The sequence below is a fragment of the Ricinus communis genome, chromosome 4 (genome assembly GCF_019578655.1).
Source record: "Ricinus communis isolate WT05 ecotype wild-type chromosome 4, ASM1957865v1, whole genome shotgun sequence".
NCBI lineage: Eukaryota > Viridiplantae > Streptophyta > Magnoliopsida > Malpighiales > Euphorbiaceae > Ricinus > Ricinus communis.
Window position 1 is genome coordinate 32,509,314 of NC_063259.1, and position 18,845 is coordinate 32,528,158.

Below are 18,845 nucleotides of genomic sequence, written 5' to 3' on the forward strand. Positions count from 1 at the left end.
AATGAAGGAATGCAAAATAAGGAGTTTTTTCTTTTCTTTTCTTTTTAATTTTTCCACATGATGAAGAAGTCCTCGAAAAAGGTCATGACTGCCTGCTCTTATATAAATAATATCAACAGCAAGAGAAGGCTGCAACAAAACTTATTAATGATTATATTCCTAACAACAAGCATTGTACAGGGGATGGAAAAGCACAAAAAATTCTGTATGCCTGTGCATATGAAGTAAGAAAGCAATTCATTTTCCTATGGCAAAATTCAACCTAACACATCATGTTCTGCACTGAATACAGTATCCCTGACTTTATGGCTCTGCTTGTGTCATGACCTTCGGTGTTTCATTTTTTATACTGCATATACTTTCAGTCAAATCACGGCCCTTGGTGTCAAATGGAAACAGTGAGACACAGATCCCAGATGCAAAAGCTACAGCCATAAAAAGAAGAATTGCTGCAGCTTGATGGCATCCTTGCACTAACATTATTGCCACATAAGGGGAGACCATTCCACCAATTCTTCCCATTGAGCTTGCAACTCCAACTCCTGTTGACCTCACTGAAGTTGGATACATCTGAATCATGAATAAAAATAATGAAGGTTACCCACTGGTCCTAACTAAAATACCGTAATTTGATTTCAAATTTATAGAATCCTGTAAAGCTCTACTGATGTATGTACCAACTCAGGTAGAAAACTAGTTTGCATTTACTGGGGATAGTTAATGCTAATATAACTCATGATGATCTGACTTTTGTCAAAATTTCACCTATTCATCCACAATACTTAGGGTTCTCTTTGTTTAATTCTAGTACTTGACCTACTAATGAGAGATGTTTAAATGCAAGAAAATAATCTGTCTCTCATTTCTAAATTCATAAACAAGAGGAAGATCAAAATATATCAGACATTTCAGAGAAGAATAAATCCACATATAAAGTGGGCAAAAGAGCATTGAAAAATTTGTAAATGAACTATTACCATGGCATGCAGAAACATAAGTACATTTTGTACTTTTTTCCAATACTCTCTTGTCTATGGGACGCAACAAACAAAAACATAATTCCCTTGATTTACCTCTGGGGCGTAAACATAGACAACAGTGAAGGTATCTGTTATGAATATTCGAGCTATAAAGAGAAGGGCTGTTGTGAGAGTCGCAGATTGATGGACCACCAATGGTAGCAGGAAGATGCCACAGATAAAGAACACAACCGACATAGAAAGTTTTCGACCAAACCTATCAACTGTGAGACCTGCCAGGATTATCCCCGGAATCTCTTGAAGAAAATAAAAGTAGATGTAACTTAGCTGCTTCTGAAAGAGTACAAAAATCAAATTTATCTTACAAATAAGAATTAATGTAATTGCTGAACTTACCTGCAAAAGAAGTAATAAACACATCTTTGTAGTTAACATCCACAGCCGTCTGGGGCTGCATTTGAGTTAAAGGGCAATGACGATTCCTATCGTTCAACTCAGTGGTCAGCAAAACAAGGCCATAATATGAAAATGCATTCCCAAAAAATACCACCCATAACAGCAAGGTTGACCTAGCTAATCTTGGCGAAAGAAGGGTTAACAGTGATCTGAAAGGCCCCATGTTAGAATCCTTCCACATGGGAGGAGGATGGTTAACATCTTCATCGTTTTGCGGTAAACCTGTATTTCCATCCTCCACTGGAAGACTCTTCTCTTGTAGCTCGAGTTCATGATCAGTAACAAGAACACCAGGAGGCAATACTTTTCCATTTAGTTTAGCTACTTTTTCTAGAATCCCAAGGGCATCAACTTTTCTACCTTTCAAGCACAAATATCTTGGGGACTCAGGAGTCATAGTATAAAATACAAGGAGAAGAAAAGATGGCAGAGCAGCCACAGCAAGCAGCCACCTCCAGCTCAATCTTGGCATAATAATCTGCAAAAGTACAATTTCAGGATGAGAACACTTTTTAAATGCACATGTATTTTACCTTACCATGGCGACCTTATACTCGAAAAACAATCAGCCTAACCAACTCTATAGATGAACGAGTTAGTCAAACGTCAAAGAAGAGTGTGTACTATAACAGTTAAAACTTGTGGTGCAACAATATATTGGATGTAAATTATCCAAATAATTCCATGCAGGTCACAAGTACTGCTAGCCAATCTTGCCAAATTTCTAGGAATGAGTAGAAAAACTGCCTATATACTGATACCAAATAAAAGCTCAAAATCATGAGGATATGATTGAATTGGGGAGAATTGAATTTTAGAGCTATTTTCCACAAATGTCACAATGTTTTCAAGTATCATTCACATCAAAGCAAACAAAAAATAGATCCAATGGAGGAGTTCAATAGAGAACCTAACAATGGCAAAGAATATAATAACCAATACTAGAAGGAGAGTCAACAGATAACCGTAGCAAGCCAAACCAACAACCGCTGCTCTAAAAGATTAATCTTAACGAACTTTATCATGTTAGCAGATGAAAGGTATCACACCGAAATAACTCTTTTTTTTCCCAGCCCAACTAATCTGAGGATATGCAACTAATTTTAAGATTTTATCACATAGTTGATTAGATGATAGCAACTTGAGATTTAAATCGATAAAAAACTGGATCACCAATACCAAAAAATGATGAGGAAATCACAAGTATACCCATGCTAGAGCAGCTTCGGATATTGCTCCAATGGTCCAAAACACTTGGAAAATAACCATCCAAGTGCCTCTTTTTGGTGCTGGTACAAACTCTAAGAACCAGGCTAAGAGTACAGGACCACCTCCCAAGCCAAGTCCAACCAAACAACGAAAAAGAATCAATGTAATATAGTTCGGGGCAAAGGAACTCAGAAGTCCAGCTGCAGAAGTAATTATGGCTGTAACCAGAAATCCCCTCCTGAACAAATGAAAAACCAAAGAAAACACATTGACTAGAAAAATAAAAACATTGATGATATTCCAAATATATTAGTGGAAGAAAAAGCTGAGTCACTTCCATTCCATAGTAATGAGGGAGAGTTTGAACTCAAGACCACCTAAGAGGAAAAAATACAGCTACTAACTAGATTATATCTCAGCCGCAAGATTTGCATTGTATGTAATTCATACAAAAGAGAAACTATATAGACCAGATTGAGGTCGCAGCCAATATATTTGAACCGTTGTTTCTTTTTCATTCCAAACGAACAGTGAAGAGAAATTAAATAAACCTGAGTTTATTCAACAAACAACACAAAACACTGAACAGAATCTCTGAACCTCAGCAATAACCTAGTGATGGCACTGCAGTCAAATCTAAATGATGGAAAGAAAGGAGTTATAACGAAGTCAGAAGAGAACATAAGTTAGTTGGAAATGATCTGAGTTCCCACATCGTATGAAACAAAGCACAAGAGTACACCGTCTCTAACTTGTTGTAACTTGAGATCTGTTAGTTTTTTGTTTTTCTTTTTTTCTTATCGAAATATAAACAAAATAAGACAGGAAAAAGGAAAAGAAGAGATGCACCGATCTCAAGAAGAAAGAAAGTATCACCTTCTTCCAAATTTATCAGAAACTAAGCCCCATGAGTATGCGCCGATCATCATGCCAACGAAAACCATACTGGTGATGAGGCTCTGTTTGGCAGAAGAAAGACCCCATTGCTGCTGCACTGCTGGTCCGATAGTTGAGAGAAGCATCATTTCCATGGCCTCAGAAGCCCAACCCAAGCCCGCATACAGAAGCACAAGGACTTGGAATTTTCCAAAACCGACAGCGAAAAGAGCTTCATCAACAGTATAGACTAGGCGTCCGTCTGTCATCTAAGATAATAATAGATTATTAGTAGTTTTCTCCCAGAGAAGTTGAATGGAACAATGCAATACCTATCACAGTAATGAATGATCATAAAAAGCAATGCATTACATTACATAACATAATAATTTCTTCTTTCAAATACTGAAAGCAAACACTATATAGAAGAATAGCAAAATGAAGTCAATTTTTAATTAATTAAATTTAAACAAAACAAAAACCTTATCGGAGAGGATAAATGCGGATCTATCTTCGTCTTCGGTATCTCTGTGTCTAGGGAGATTAATGCGCGGAAAGTAGGGAGCAAGATGAGAATTTAAAAAAGAACCAAAAAAATTTGAATTAGATGAGGATGAGGATGAGGATGAGGATGAGAGATTATTATTGGATAAATTGATAGTTTTGTTTGTTTGCGCTCTCATTATTATTGTTACAGAAATCTTTCCTCTTTTTTGTGTTTAAATGTCACTAATTGAAGTTCTAACTGAAACAAACAAAATTATCGGTGTAAGAAGAATTAATTGGATTGCGTTTTCCACTTGCAAGATTTTATAGTTTTGACTCCTTCCCTTCCCCTTCCCTTCAGCTCCTTCCTCCTAGTCCTTGCCATTTCCATTTTATATTTAAATTAGGCCCTTCACCAAAGGCCCAACTGAAAGTCCGTCCATCTAATTTTGCATACCAATCTTTCTCTGGATTGATGTATCCTGGACTTGAGTACATCATGCATCTCTCTCTCCCCATAACTAAACACACGTCGTGTTAATAATTAATTAAGTTAAGTGCTTTTGTAATTATAAAGTTGGGCTTATAATAAATTACATAAACAAATTAATGCCACAAATTTAAATTCATTGCAAAACATATAAATTACTATACTTTAAAATAACTCTTTCACTACATTCCAACTTCTTATTTTATATTCAATACTACTAACATTTTTTTTATTTTTTTTATTTCAATTCTTATATTTTAATATATTTTATAGTTCTTTTCACATAAATTTTATTCTTTTCATAATATGGTAGTTTGAAAATACTATATATTAAAATTAAAAAAAATATAGATAATTTCATTTTTATCGATCTTATCCTTTCTTAATTTAATTCTAAGCATCATCATTATAATTTAAATTTATAAACTAACTTGTAGATTCATATGTCATAAATTATATGAATCTAGAGTTTAAGTTTAATGAACCTGAAGTTTATATTTAATGAATCTGACACTAATAATAGATGAATATATATTTTATAGGTAATGAATCTAAAAGTTATATTTAATAAATTTAACATTAGTAATAGATAAATATACATTTTTATAAGTAATGAGCCTGAAATTTACATTTAACGAATATGTACTAATAACAGATAAATATACACTTTATAAGTAATGAATTTGAATTTTATATTTAATGAATTCGACATTAATAATAAATAAATATATACTTTATAAGTAATGAATATGTCGCTTATATAAAAAATAAATTAATATAAATTAAATAATAACAGGTTCATCGTCAAAAAACTATAGATTCATTAAATATACATTTCAGGTTTATATAAAATAATACATTCATAACTTAAAAAGTAAATTTGCCTACATGGTGCTGCATGCAACTGGATCCATGATATAATTTGCCTCTATTCTCTCTCTCTCTCTCTCTCTCTCTCTCTGCTTATAATCCTGAAATGGAGTATATTATTATTAATTATAAATACGAGCAGATTTGTATTATCAATCGAAACAACAGCAGGCAGAGGGCTTGAATAGAAAATAGTTAGCTATCAATCATATGTATTCTCCTGGAATCGCTTTGGCTTTGGCTTTGGCTTTCTCCTTCACCTTCTCCCTCCCTCCTACTATTTCTTTTCTTTTCTTTCTTTATGCTAGTCTTTCTCTTTTGTTTTTCTTTCTTTTTCTGGCAAGTAAAATCGCATTTCGCTGTGATTATAAATGTATTGAAATAGACACATAAAAGAAATTATCGAGCAAGCAAGCCGCAATACAATAAATAAACAATGTTGTTATTAATTATTTTATTTCCTCGCCATTTACGTGCAGTCTGTCAGAGGTAATGATTGGTCCCCTCTTTTTCCAACCCCATCAATTAATTAATACCCCTTTTGGTTTCTCCGAATAGACTGCACATTTTGGCATTATATTATTTAGTAGGAGAATTTCTTTTCATCTTTTTCAATTTTCTGTACAATCAAATTTAGTTCCTTTTGTTCAGTTTGCTGTTTTAGAACTAATTAAAATGAGATTATCTGTAAATTCATTGGACGGACAAATTTATATATATATATATATATATATATATATATATATATATATATATATATATAAGTGAAGGAAAACAAAAGAATGTTAAAGAAATGGATGTGGTTTCTTTCCTGCAACATAAAGCATGTCTTGTCTGGTAGTGGTAGCAAGTGATTTGCTAGGGTAAATGGCTCGTTCCATAAACTATAATTGCCAATTGCCAATTTAATAATGTATAATTGGGATATTATTGTATAAGATGTCATTGGGAGATGACACCAACAAACACATGACGTACGTAAAATGGTATTGGCAATTGGCAACCCAACAACGTGATTCAAAGTTGAAATCGAAGGCCAGGAAGCTGGAGGCCCCACTCCTTTTGTTTTTATTCATTTGCGTGATGCTAATTGACGACTCTTCTAAAACACTTTACATTCTTTTCCATCTTTCTTCCAATTTCTAATATTTCCAAACCAATATTGGAAAGTAAATAAGTTTTCCGATGACTTGCGTGCGCTTATTTTTAGGATGCTGATGTAATTTTTTATATATTTATTTAAAATAATTTATAATTTATAGATAAATTCACATAAAATATTTTATAAAAAATTTCATTAAATAATTTTTTGGTTTAACTTATCTCTATTTTATGATGTGTGGATGTCATTTTAGTACCATGTGAGTATGACTAATAGCAAATAAAAACTAAATTGCACAACATCGTTAAAAGATTCTGACGTGGTACACAATAACTACTGTTTTTTCAACTGTCACGTCAACACTTACTAATAATGTTGTGCAATTTGACTGTTATTTATTAATAGTCATATTCACATTGTACCAAAATGATAAAAAAAAAAAATCACATAACCTTAAAGTGAAAATGAGTTAAACTACAAAGTAGTTTTGTTATGTCTAACCATAAGTATTCTTCATGAAGATTGGAAAGCACCGGAAGAAGAAGGGAAAGAAGCTAGGAGTAGAAAAGTAGTTGCAAAGAAGGAAAGAAAGAAAGACTTAGTTATAGAAGGGGGAGAAACCGTTAAGGAAAAAATGATTCTTGTTATTGGAATTAATCTTTTTGATAATGAACACATAATCTTGGCTCCTCTTAATACACAAGGGCTGGTATAAATTCTATCACAATGGCCATCTTTCTTTAGTAGTTTAGTCAAATGTTTGCTTATCAAACCATAACTTTTAATGAACGTTCTCTAATACTCAATCAAACTCAAAAATCCCCTCATTGCTTTTAAAAAGAAAAAAAGAAGGTCTTACCCACTTAACTATAGCTTCAATTTTCTTAGAATATTTCAAGACACCTTCACCTGTAATGATGTGGCCCGGGTATTCAATTTGTGATTAGCCATAAGTTCGATTTCTTAGCACATAAATGTTCTGCTTGAGCAATTCAAAAACAATTCTTAAAAGCTGCATATGAAATTTTCAATCCTTGTTGTTTATTAAAATGTCATTGAAGAAAACTAGAATAAATTTTTGAAAATGAGGAGCAAAGATAGTATTCTCTAAGGCTTGAAATGTAGCGAGATCATTGATAAGGCCGAAAGGCATCACCTTGAATTTATAATGTTCACTATGTCTCGTGAAGCTATCTTATGAGTGTCTTCAGCACCATATAATTCATCTAATAACTCATTAATTACTGGTATATGAAATTTGTCCTTGATTGTCATTGAATTCAGTTGCTTATAGTCAATGCAGAACCTCCATGAGCCATCCTTTTTCTTAACCAACAACACAAAAGAAGCAAATGGACTATTCCTTGGCTGAATGATGGAAGATTGAAGCATCTCATTAACCAACTTCTCTATTTCATTTTTTTGGAGGAAGGAGTCTTTATAAAGTCTCAAATTTACTGGTTGTATATTTGGTTTCAAGGGAATAACATAATCTTGAAAGTGAGGAGGTAGCTGCTTAGGTTCTTGAAAAATGTCATCAAACTCAAGGAGCAAAGCAACTAAATTTGGATTCATATCATCCTCTACCTCCATACATTATACTTGCATGGAAAATAGTTGAGCTACTACTTGTACCACTTTCTTTCAAAATACTTCATGCAACTTCTTACTAGTAAGCATCTTAATAGCTCATTCTTCCTTAATTCCTTCTATAAGGATTGGAGTGCCATGCTTATGAACAGCTACTTGCTTCTTGACAAGATTAAAACAAACATGATTAAGAGTTCTCATCCGATCAGCCCCAAGAACTACATCATACTTATTAATATCCAACAATCTCAAATTGAAACAAAAGTCATTATTACTCATGTTCCATTTTGAAATAGCTTATGGCAACCAAGAGGGGGGGAGGGAATTGGTTGTTTACAAAAATCAACTTAAGCTAAATTTTTTTTCTTTGAAAGACTTGAGTATTAAAACCAATATTAGTGGAAGCAATTAATAAGCCAATATGAGAATACAAGTAATAAAATAAATACAAATAAAATAAAAGAACTTAAGGAAGAAAAAATCAAACTTAAGAGTCTATAGTGGTTTGACCAATTCCTTACTTACATCCACTCATCTAGTCTCGACAGTTCGAACATGCTTCAGTATTTTAGTTGTTGAGTCTTCCATACACCTTAGATTGATGTAAATTTTTTTTCATGTAAAACTAGACTCCCATGGCTATAAATATGAAGAATGACATATTAAAATTCCTCTTTTAGAAATAATACCACTAATTCTAATTGACCTTATATGCTATAGTTCAATCTAACAGCTTGAGCATATTTCATTCAAAAAATTGAAACTCTATTTTTCTAGCTCTAAAAATTATTCTAATTTTATGCAGCTATCCATCCATGTAATAGTCTACTCTCATAAACTCTTCTAAGCATTACAATTTATTCTTCAAACTTCAGCTAACTGATTCATTCCATGGACATCATCCATGTCCATAGGAGTTTCTTGACTCCACATGCTCTTTACATTGCCCTTGTATGTTCTATCACTTTTTCCATCTTTATTACTTCATGATTTTTATCTTGGTATTTATATTGATTCAAGTATTCAAGTCCTTGAATCTTGAATCCATCTTCATACTTATGCCTTTATCTTCATTTATATGCATCAATAGTAATTAAGGATTACCTATTAAGAACAACAATACTAAACAAGATTTTTAGTAGTAATAATGTTTTGCATCATTAAAATCACATATGAAACCTTAGGGTCAACACATTTGAAATTCATGCATTTGTTCTTACTAAAGACCTTGTTACCTTCATTGAGTTATAACATAAAAAGGAGTTGCCTCAATCAATTTTAAGTTTAATTGAGAAACTAACCTCTTATGTAAAAAGCTATAACTGTTGCCATTGTCAATATTAGGATTTCTTTTATGGAAGTAAAACCCTTAACAAAGATAATATTGGTAGACTTATACCCTTCAAGTGCATGTAATGACATTTGGATTTCAGCATCTCTATCTGAGTCGTCATGGTCAAACTCTTTAGTAGAAGAAGTTTACAGATCATCAATAGTAGGAGAATCTAGATCATCACCATTGAGCATAAGTAATTGTTTGGTTTTACATTGGTGTAGTGGAGTATATTGCTCTCCACATTTATAACAATTATTGGAGTTTTTTTTAGGAAAGTTTTATTTAGGTTTTTGAGATTCAGGTAAGGCAGGGTTCGAATGTGGGGCAAAAAAGGTGGAATTGGTGAAAGCTTTTTGGATTTTAAGGTTAGTGTTTTTAGGTAAGAAAGGATTATGAAAGGGTTTCTTATAGTAACTATAATTTACAAGATTCATAGAGGATTTGAAAAGGGTTCTTGGTTTCCAACAAGTAGCTTCTAGATTTTTCTTGGAAGAGGGATAGTTTATAGTCTTGGTTAAGGGTAGAGAATTTAAGCGTTTCGATTGTAGGTTTTAAAGACTCATGCAAACCACTGATGTAATTAGGAATAAAGTAGTCATGACCACTGAGACTTGGAATATACCTCAACATTCTTGATTTCAATTTCTTGAATTACCCCCGGTATTCAAGCACAGTTCTTGTTTGCTATAATTTATTGAATTCTTGAATAATAGTTAAACTACCCCTCTCCCCAAATCGTACATACAAATCCTCCAAAAATCCTTCCCCCTCTAGTAATACCTATTATTCATAATCCAACCTTAAAACTAAATTTCAGATTTCTCTATAAAAAATTAAGTTGTTAGCTCGATCTTATGATCATCATATACCCTATTATATTGAACATAGTTTCGTAGTACATTAGAACCATAAAAAATAGGTATATCAAGCCTAATCGATTGGTTATACAGTCTAGGTTCATGATCAATATTACTACTTTCACTATGATCACGAAGTCTCAGGATAGGCAATAAACCAATAGTTGGAAAATTGTGCCCTACAGTAGTACTCCAAGGATTATGATGGACTTGTTCATTTGGGTTGAAGAAGTGGGTTGACAAACTTGAGTTCTTCCAAGTGTAGGAATTAAAGACAAATTAGTATAGAAATCAAAACCAGTCTGGTGTAAGGGCTCTTTACCTTTAGATTGTAAACTGAAAAGTTCAGTCATTTTTTTCCAAAATTCTTTGTTCTGTTTTCGAAGAAGCCTCTTGAAACTCCCTAGACATTTCTTAAAATCGCAGTTCAAAGTCCTCCATTTGCATAGAATCATCCATACAATTAATCTCAGTCACCAGAACTTTGTCCTTATTGAGGTTCCTCTTGTTATTCTTAATAATATTTTTGATTGTTTCCCCAGGATCAACGATTGAATCTGATACCAAGTTATTATGCCTAGCCATAACTATTCTTCAAGAAGAATAAAAAGCAGCGAAAGAAGAAGGAAAAGAAACTAGGAGTAGAAAAGTAGTTGTAAAGAAAGAGAGGAAGAAAGAGTTAGTTACAAAAGAGAGAGAAACAGTTGAGGAAAAAATGATTCTTGTTATTAGAATTAATCTTTTTAATAATAAACACGCAATTTCAGCTCCTCTGAATACACAAGAACTGGTCATTGTAACCATGTGTTTAATGCTCAGTAACTCATCTCTAACTAATTAACAACCTCATGATTGCTAATAGAAAATACACAATAGAGTACAATTCACATCAACATTCCACATGCCGAACATTAAAATATTTTTATATAATTTTTAAAATTTTATTATATAAATATATCTAAATTGTATAATTTTTATTGAATAAAGACATAAAAGCATTAAAAATCACCGTAAACTATGAAACTCTAAAATTCAACTATTTCTTTATTTGAGTCATTTCGGCGTACACTTACTGTATTTTTTATATACAAGTATAACATGTCACAGTGAGAATAAAAAATAATTTTAATATGTGAGAATAAATTATCAAGTTTTAAAGGATCCTCTTCAATCCTTCTCTCATTTTCATTACTTATTGAATAAACAGTAGATAATAAAATTTAATTGTCAAAATTAAAAAATTGGAAACCCAATAACTATAATCTAATAAATATAAATTATACTAGATGCATACGAAAAAGATCATCCTTCATTTACATTTAAAGGATTAAGAAAAAGGCATATATGGCTACAATTTACAAATGAAAGATGAAAGAGTCACTGGAATGGACCAACCACTCGTTCTTCTGAATGCATCAATCAAACAGGAAAGATGATGACGAAGTCACCAACTGCAAACTTCAATAATTATATTATTTATAACAACAGCAGTAGTATAAGCTATTGCCAAAAAAACTACTATTATATAAGCCAAAGATTCGACTTGCAATTGGTTCGTAGTATGCACTCTACAAGGAAAAGCGCGTGAGAGAAACCAGTCAGTCCAACAGCATCATCATCACAAACCATGAATCATAATCGTTCATCATTTACGGGTAAAATTTATTATTGAATTTCTAAATTATTTATTTGTATTCCTATTAAATTTAAATTTATTTTTTTATTTTTTATTTTGCTCAAATTATATTATATTGCATTTAACTTTAAATTACTTAATTCATAAATGCTATTAATAGTAAAAACAGCACACCGCAGCCAAATCTCAAAAGCCAGCTGCTGCTTCAATCTTAATGATCCTCATATTCATTTTTGGGCCTAAATAATCATCTCTATTTAAACACATCATAAATTCTACTTTTAATGGATTCCATACAAATAAATTTTTAATCTTATAAATCACCACCAGCCTCTGAAAGTTGATCAAAGAGAAAAGTTTTTCTTGTCTCATTTCAATCTGAATTTTGAATCCAACGACGACAAAGGCAGCAATAAGAACCTCAAGCAAGCAAGTACTTCTCCTTTTTCAATTTAATTCTTCTTCTTCTTCTTTCTTGTTGCTGTTTCACTTATTCACTATTTTCACTTTTCTTTTTGACAAAATTTTTTCCCCTTTTTTACTTAATTTCTCTGAATTGATTTTGCTGGAGGAACCAGAGCATGAAGTTCTACAACTATTATTTTCGTTACCAAATGAATATTTTTCACAACTTAATCACCACTGGAAAATTTCAAGCTTTTCCTATAGTCTCTCTTTTTATTTTTTTCTTAAAAGAACAAACATAGTTTTGGTTTTCATTTTTCCCTGCTGGTAACACAACATTGAAAGCTTTTTGGTGTTGTCTCTATGGGAGGTGTGGTCATGTTTGTGTTAGGAGAGTGTAAGAGATTTGGGGATTGGAACGCTCAGCTTCCAAATATAAAACGGTGCAAGTGACAGTCACACAGGGACTGACTTAGTGGCTATGGAGTCGGTTCAAAGCTCTCTTTTATCCTAGTTTGGTAGCTGCTTTAGTGGTGTTTCCGCTTTATATCTTTAGGCAGTTCCTTCATATTTCACTTATAGCTGTCCACTTAATTTGATTCATACTTCCCGTTCCCTCAACACTTCCATTCTTCTGCCATCTTTACTTCATTCTGCTAATGAGATTGGAATGCAGTTCTTACATTAGAATTCCCGGTTTCTTGTTCGGTTCATAAGGAATAGAAAGTTCCATGATGTTATGTGTTTATTATATTGAAGCTTAATTTTTAACAATAAACTTGGAACAGGATTCTTGGCAATTCTTTCTTTTCTTTTCTTTTCTTTTTCTCTTTTTCTTTTTTGAGCTTATAGGATCCTTGGGATTTAGGTTTGTTTTTCCATCCATGTCGGACTTGTTTCTTCCCAAAAAATTAAAGAAAAGTATTTTTTGTTCTCATTGTAATTATTGTTTGTAATTTGGAGTACGGGTACGTTGTTGACACAGTCCTACTAGGCTATTAAAGCTTATTGGGGACTGCTAATAGAAGTCTTGCTTGTGTTTACAGGTTGCTTATATGGCCAAGTCCTTTGCTATATTTCTCTGTGTTGTATCATGGATAACTCATAGCTTATGTCTTGTGAATCAATGGCTGAGCTGTTGTTTAACTTGGGAATGGTATTTCCTAGTGTTGATCAGTAGTGATTGTTTGTTTTACAGGTTTCTTGCTGGAAGAGACTTTTTGCTGCTAATCTTATCCAGTTATTCTTGAGATGCTATTTCTTTGGCTTCCCAGTATGCATAATATTTGGTTCAACCTCTCCTGTGAAATTATGGAAGGTGCTTGGGCTATTAGCATCAGGTTTATGCCTATCTGTTGAAGCAAGATTTTGGTTACAGAAATGTAACGCGGCTGGTCCAAAAAAATTTAATAAACAAATAAATAAGAGAAAAAAAAGAAAACGGTGCTTCTATTGGCTGATTTGGAACTCAGTACCCATTGGAAAACTCAAACTTTGATCATAATTTGTTTCTTCATTTTTACTTTATATCACTCAAACGTCAAATTAAGTATATCACTTTCATCTCTAAAGGTATTGTACCTAGTTGTGGGGTGTAGTTTATGCTTATTTTGATAGCTTGTGGTGTTACTATGAATCACCATGGTGTTGTATCTGTAACAGAAAATGAGTCTCTTTCTAGTAAAGGAATCACACAGCCGTATTTCACTACATTATCCCCCGTCCATGACTTTTTTAACAGTGAGTCAGAAGGTCAAAGTTGTTTGACAAGTGAATTTTCTTCTTCCCGTCCATCCCCTTTCATGCTTACAGATTCTCTTTCTCCAAATACCATGCAATCTATAGTCCAACCGCCCAAGTACTTTCTAAAATCTGGACCTGACATGCCTCTGTCTCCTGCTTCTCACATTCAACATTCTAAGAGCACATTTCAGCGCTCTTCTGTGTTCTGCACCAGTTTATACCTGTCATCTTCATCAAGCTCTGAAACTAACCGGCAGCTAGGAAATTTGCCATTTCTTCCACATCCTTCTGCACATGCTCATTCTCTTTCTGCTATTGATTCGACAAAATCTCCCCTGCTTTTTACTGATGATATAAGCAATCCATATGACGAGGAGCACTCAGATTGTCTCATGAAGGACTTCGTTAATTTTCCAGGAGATGCTTCTAGGAGTAGCTTTCATGGTATGACTTGTGCAAGTGACAATTTAGTACTTGCAGACCAACTGGAGCTGCAGTTTCTGTCAGATGAACTTGACATAGCTATAACAGACCATGGTGAAAATCCAAGGGTTGATGTAAGTACTGTGTAGCTATCACTTCTTATCTTCTTGGTTAGTAGTGATATGCTGAAAATTATTCATCGTCTTTTTATTATGTTCTTAATGAGTGGGACATTCAGTTTTCAAGAATGGCATGATAAAGGAGCCGCGGTATGGGCATAACCTCATGTTCAAACAATTGAAGATAATTTCAGTTAATAAGATTTTATTTCTCAAGCCTTTTAGATTTGGAATAAAAGATTTCAAGGTGTTTTGGGATTTTGGTGTGTCAGATATGGAGCTGCATTGTTTTTCAATTAAATTTTGCCTTGCTTTTTATTTTTTCCTGTATATTATTTAGGAAATATATGAGACACCTGAAGCTTCCTCAAATCCAGCTATAGGATCGACATGCAACCTGAATGTTGCCTCTGTGAAGCCATCTGCGGATGCTCCTTCTAGTCACCCCTCTCCTGGGACAGCTGCTGTGCACAAGCCAAGAATGAGATGGACGCCTGAGCTTCATGAAAGTTTTGTGGAGGCCATTATCAAGCTTGGCGGAGCCGAAAGTATGTTCTGCTTCCTATTCTACCTAGCAAGCAGGGTTCACTATGGTTAAATATTTGGAAGTTCTCCGAGTTAGTGGAGTGCATCATTAGATTTTAGTTTTAATTTTGACAGTTATTTCTTTTGGTTTAGTTGTGCCAATTCTTGGTTCATTTGTAAATGTAGAGGCAACTCCAAAGGGTGTCTTAAAGCTAATGAATGTTGAAGGTTTGACCATATATCATGTGAAAAGCCATTTACAGGTACCCAGCTAAAATTATATTGACTTGTGCATGTCTTTTGATTTCATTTAATTGAATATTAAGCTTTTCTGCATGTCTTTTTTGTTCCCCAGAAATATCGCATTGCCAAGTATTTGCCAGACAAAAAGGAAGGTAACAGGTTCATGTTGGAAAGATGCAATGCTCATTATTGTTATTATCAGTACTTCACCTAAATCACAATCCTTCTCTAGATCGACATCCCAGCTACCTCTCTGTATTTGGTCCAAATTCACTGCCTTCTTGATATGGCGTTGGCTCATGAGTGTCTTAGTTGTTTGTCCTATAGTATACTGCATAAGTGAGAATAGCAATCTAATTCCTCTGCAGTTGTCAAGTCAGTACAGCGAACAAGGTTGAGGTATTGCTGTCAAATTGTCAGAGTTGCTTCAGTTTGAGAGGGTTAGGGTTATCCAGTGCGGTTGGTCTTCTCCTATCCCATCTGGCTAGTGGGTGTGGAAAGAGGCGGATACGACATTAGATCTTTTATTTTTTTAGAGAAAGTTCTCCCTACATCAAGTTTTGCTTCTTTTCCTCAGGCCCCCGTGCCACTCGGCTACTAGGGAAAAACATAAACGTGTCGGTACCACCCTGAGACTTGAGTTCTATATGTTGCTAACAATTCCAGTATGCAGATTGAGGGACTGGTTACAGTAACATGACTTTCTGAATTTTAATGGCCAATGAAATATGACCTTGCTATTATTATTTCAACTTGTTTCTCTTCTTGGCAAATATCAATCTTCTTTTTATTCATATCTGGACTCGATAACTATTTCTTACAAATAGAAAGAGTTTTCTATATACTTCCGTCGAACACCAATGAAAGTTAAGTGCCGTGACCGTTCTGTGAAATGAACAATAGACTGATTCGTTGTTAGTTATTGTTTTCTGTAGAATGCTCCCTTTTGCTTCTATCCATACAATTGATTTATCTGTTTCAAATTGTTGATGTGTTACTCCTTTTGTTCTACAGAGAAGAAGGCTTCATGCTCTGAAGAAAAGAAGGCAGCTTCAAGTAGCACTGAAAGTGACAACCAAAAGAAGGGGTCAGAGTTATATTCATACACATAATAATATATCTGTTTACTTTCGGAATTTCACACAAATGCCTTCCCTTTTTGTCCTGCTATATACTATTTAATCGTCCTTTTTTCCGTCCTTGTCTTAGGATGACTCAAATCACTGAGGCGTTGCGCATGCAAATGGAAGTGCAGAAACAGCTGCATGAACAGCTGGAGGTAAATCATGCTTACATTACATGCTCAATAAATTTTGGCAGTGGCCTTCAGTTTTCTTTTAGGTTATGTAGCTGGGAACTATTTCATCCTTTGTTAAACTAATGGTTAGTTTCGTGCTGCTATATAATTCATTTTTTAACCTTTCTCTATAAATTATATCCTTGGCTTAGGTACAAAGAGCACTTCAACTGCGAATAGAAGAACATGCAAGGTACTTGCAGAAAATCTTGGAGGAACAGCAGAAAGCTGGAGGCACCTCACTTTCTCCCAAAGACTTGTCATCGTTGACCAATCCACCTGAGGCTTCGGTGCTGCCGCCTTCCCAAGAGGTTGTTACATTGCATCCCCAGTCAACCGAGTCCAAAACTGTCTCATCATCATCAAAGAAGAAACCAACTGTTGACAGTGAAATTGAGCAACCACAAAGAGATAAAAAGATCCGTGTAGAAAAGAAGCCAGAATCAGCAAAAGAAGAGGCTGCCGTTGAAAGTCCCGTGCAATAACAACAGCTTTATTAGTAGCACTTTTGTATTGTAATATACCGTCCATTGTTTGCGTGTTTGCAAGACCATATTACTCTGTTAGAACTGTAATTCTGTTGTAAAGCAGTAAGTGAAAATGAGATTCATTTGATTTATATCTGAATGACATTGTAGCAGTTTGGATAAAAGAGAGAGGCCATCCATCAAAGTTGAAATTCAAGTCCCACCAGCATCTAAAGCTTTTGTCTCAATTTAATAATTAAAAAGCTTAACATCTAAAGAATCAATTAAAAATGACGACACAGAATTAGAATTCCAGTGGCTAATATGACAATCGAAATGAGCATGGATATGTTGTCAATGCCATGTGCCAACATATCAGCACCGAAAGGATTTGATATGATAACTGTAAACTAATTAATGAATGTAGAAGTACAATTTATTTTTTGTCATTCACAACTTTTAAGGTCCATCATCTCCGTCTCCAATCAGGTTACAGATATCCGAGCATTCAACCAAGCTGCAGGGAAAAAACACGAAGGAGTAAAGCATATGGTTTGCTATTTGGTAGGCGTGTTATATTTTTTATGGTGCTCAAAGAACTGCAGAAGTTCAACAATCAGAAAGAACATTAAACAAATTTCAATATAGTTTACCAGTATTGACGGCTTCGAAATCCTTCCTTGAAAACCACCAAAGGTCTGCAAAAAGATGACAACAAGGAAGATCACAACAACATTTTGATATTTTTGTGTGTTCTTTTTTTAAAATTTGTTTTGTTTGAAAATGCTTATATAGAGAAAGCACTCATCTGTGATATAGGACTGATACATGTTCAAACAATAAAAGGTACCTTCTAATATTAAGAGGGCCTTCTCCAGGGGAGCCTTCACCTCCCCGGATGCAAGTGGTGAGGCACTTGAGAGTGCATGATTCTGCCTTTCTCGATTTGGGCCTTTGAATTCTTGGCCTTTTACAATCCTTATTGGCTGATGATGATGCACACTCGCTGGATAAAGTTGGAGGTATGTTAGATAAAGTGGTCTCTGCATCTTGCTGTTGGGGTGCTTCTACTACTAGTGCTGCACCAGCAGCCGCGGAGGCAGCTACTGTACATGCTGCAAAAAAGCTAGTGATGACTAAGGCGCAGCCGCTGCTTCCTCTGCCAAGGTGACCACTGCAACTGGTGGTCTTGTTGTTTACGATAGTAATTTTTTGGCTTCTTTGGACTGGTTTGGTAAAGGGAGGTGGACTAGTAAATGGATTCGGGATGTGGATAAGCATTGTGATTATTCTCTATATATTATCCTTCATTTTCACTAGTCCAAAAGACAACCATCTCTTGGGTACTGATACATGTATTATCTATATATGGTGGTCCGTTGGAAGTGAGTGAACTTAGTGGTGGAGACTCAATTTTATATCTATTTCATATCCACGTCCACATCCAGCTCAGCAATAGCAACTGTGTGTTTGTGACGAGAGACTCAGAGGAGAGTAAGATTGGCGATTGCAATTGGTTTGCCAGCATCCTCGCAACTAATCATATGATATTGATTGGAGATGTCTGTCCTCAGCTCATACTTTCACTTTCACTTGAAACTAATATATCCTACAGTGCATCATAGGATTGGAGTTTTTTCTTTTCTTTTCCTCTCTCTCTCTCTCTCTCTCTCTCTCTCTCTAAATGAAAATGAAGCTGATTCATTCATCTGAGATTTTGGATCTTAGAATCTCG

At 34.2% G+C, this 18,845-nt stretch overlaps 3 protein-coding genes across 6 annotated transcripts; 1 reads left to right on the plus strand and 2 right to left on the minus strand.

The window, feature by feature from the left end:
• Positions 1-72: 72 nt before the first annotated feature.
• Positions 73-4,361, minus strand: LOC8259933 (organic cation/carnitine transporter 7). Of its 3 annotated transcripts, none has more exons than XM_002513246.4 (6): positions 4,004-4,356; positions 3,522-3,790; positions 2,646-2,883; positions 1,377-1,914; positions 1,074-1,276; positions 73-570 (listed from the first exon to the last, which is right to left on the minus strand). In XM_002513246.4, the coding sequence occupies exons 1-6, from the start codon at positions 4,202-4,204 to the stop codon at positions 304-306; spliced, it is 1,716 nt and encodes a 571-aa protein (XP_002513292.2). In that variant the 5' UTR covers positions 4,205-4,356; the 3' UTR covers positions 73-303. The 3 variants fall into 3 exon arrangements, 2 of the variants coding, with proteins under 2 accessions (XP_002513292.2, XP_015571324.1); XM_015715838.3 differs by having other exon boundaries at positions 3,522-3,783; positions 4,004-4,145; XR_007215651.1 differs by having other exon boundaries at positions 436-570; positions 978-1,276; positions 4,004-4,361.
• Positions 4,362-12,058: 7,697 nt separating this feature from the next.
• On the plus strand, positions 12,059-17,262 carry LOC8259932 (myb family transcription factor PHL6). Of its 2 annotated transcripts, none has more exons than XM_015715775.2 (8): positions 12,059-12,321; positions 13,492-14,593; positions 14,919-15,126; positions 15,290-15,366; positions 15,459-15,498; positions 16,361-16,433; positions 16,556-16,625; positions 16,796-17,262. In XM_015715775.2, the coding sequence occupies exons 2-8, from the start codon at positions 13,895-13,897 to the stop codon at positions 17,126-17,128; spliced, it is 1,500 nt and encodes a 499-aa protein (XP_015571261.1). In that variant the 5' UTR covers positions 12,059-12,321; positions 13,492-13,894; the 3' UTR covers positions 17,129-17,262. The 2 variants fall into 2 exon arrangements, with proteins under 2 accessions (XP_015571261.1, XP_015571260.1); XM_015715774.3 differs by having other exon boundaries at positions 12,070-12,321; positions 15,257-15,366.
• Positions 17,263-17,322: 60 nt separating this feature from the next.
• On the minus strand, positions 17,323-18,535 carry LOC8259931. Its single transcript, XM_002513244.4, has 3 exons — positions 17,961-18,535; positions 17,764-17,808; positions 17,323-17,627 (listed from the first exon to the last, which is right to left on the minus strand). The coding sequence occupies exons 1-3, from the start codon at positions 18,389-18,391 to the stop codon at positions 17,570-17,572; spliced, it is 534 nt and encodes a 177-aa protein (XP_002513290.1). The 5' UTR covers positions 18,392-18,535; the 3' UTR covers positions 17,323-17,569.
• Between the last annotated feature and the right edge of the window lie 310 nt (positions 18,536-18,845).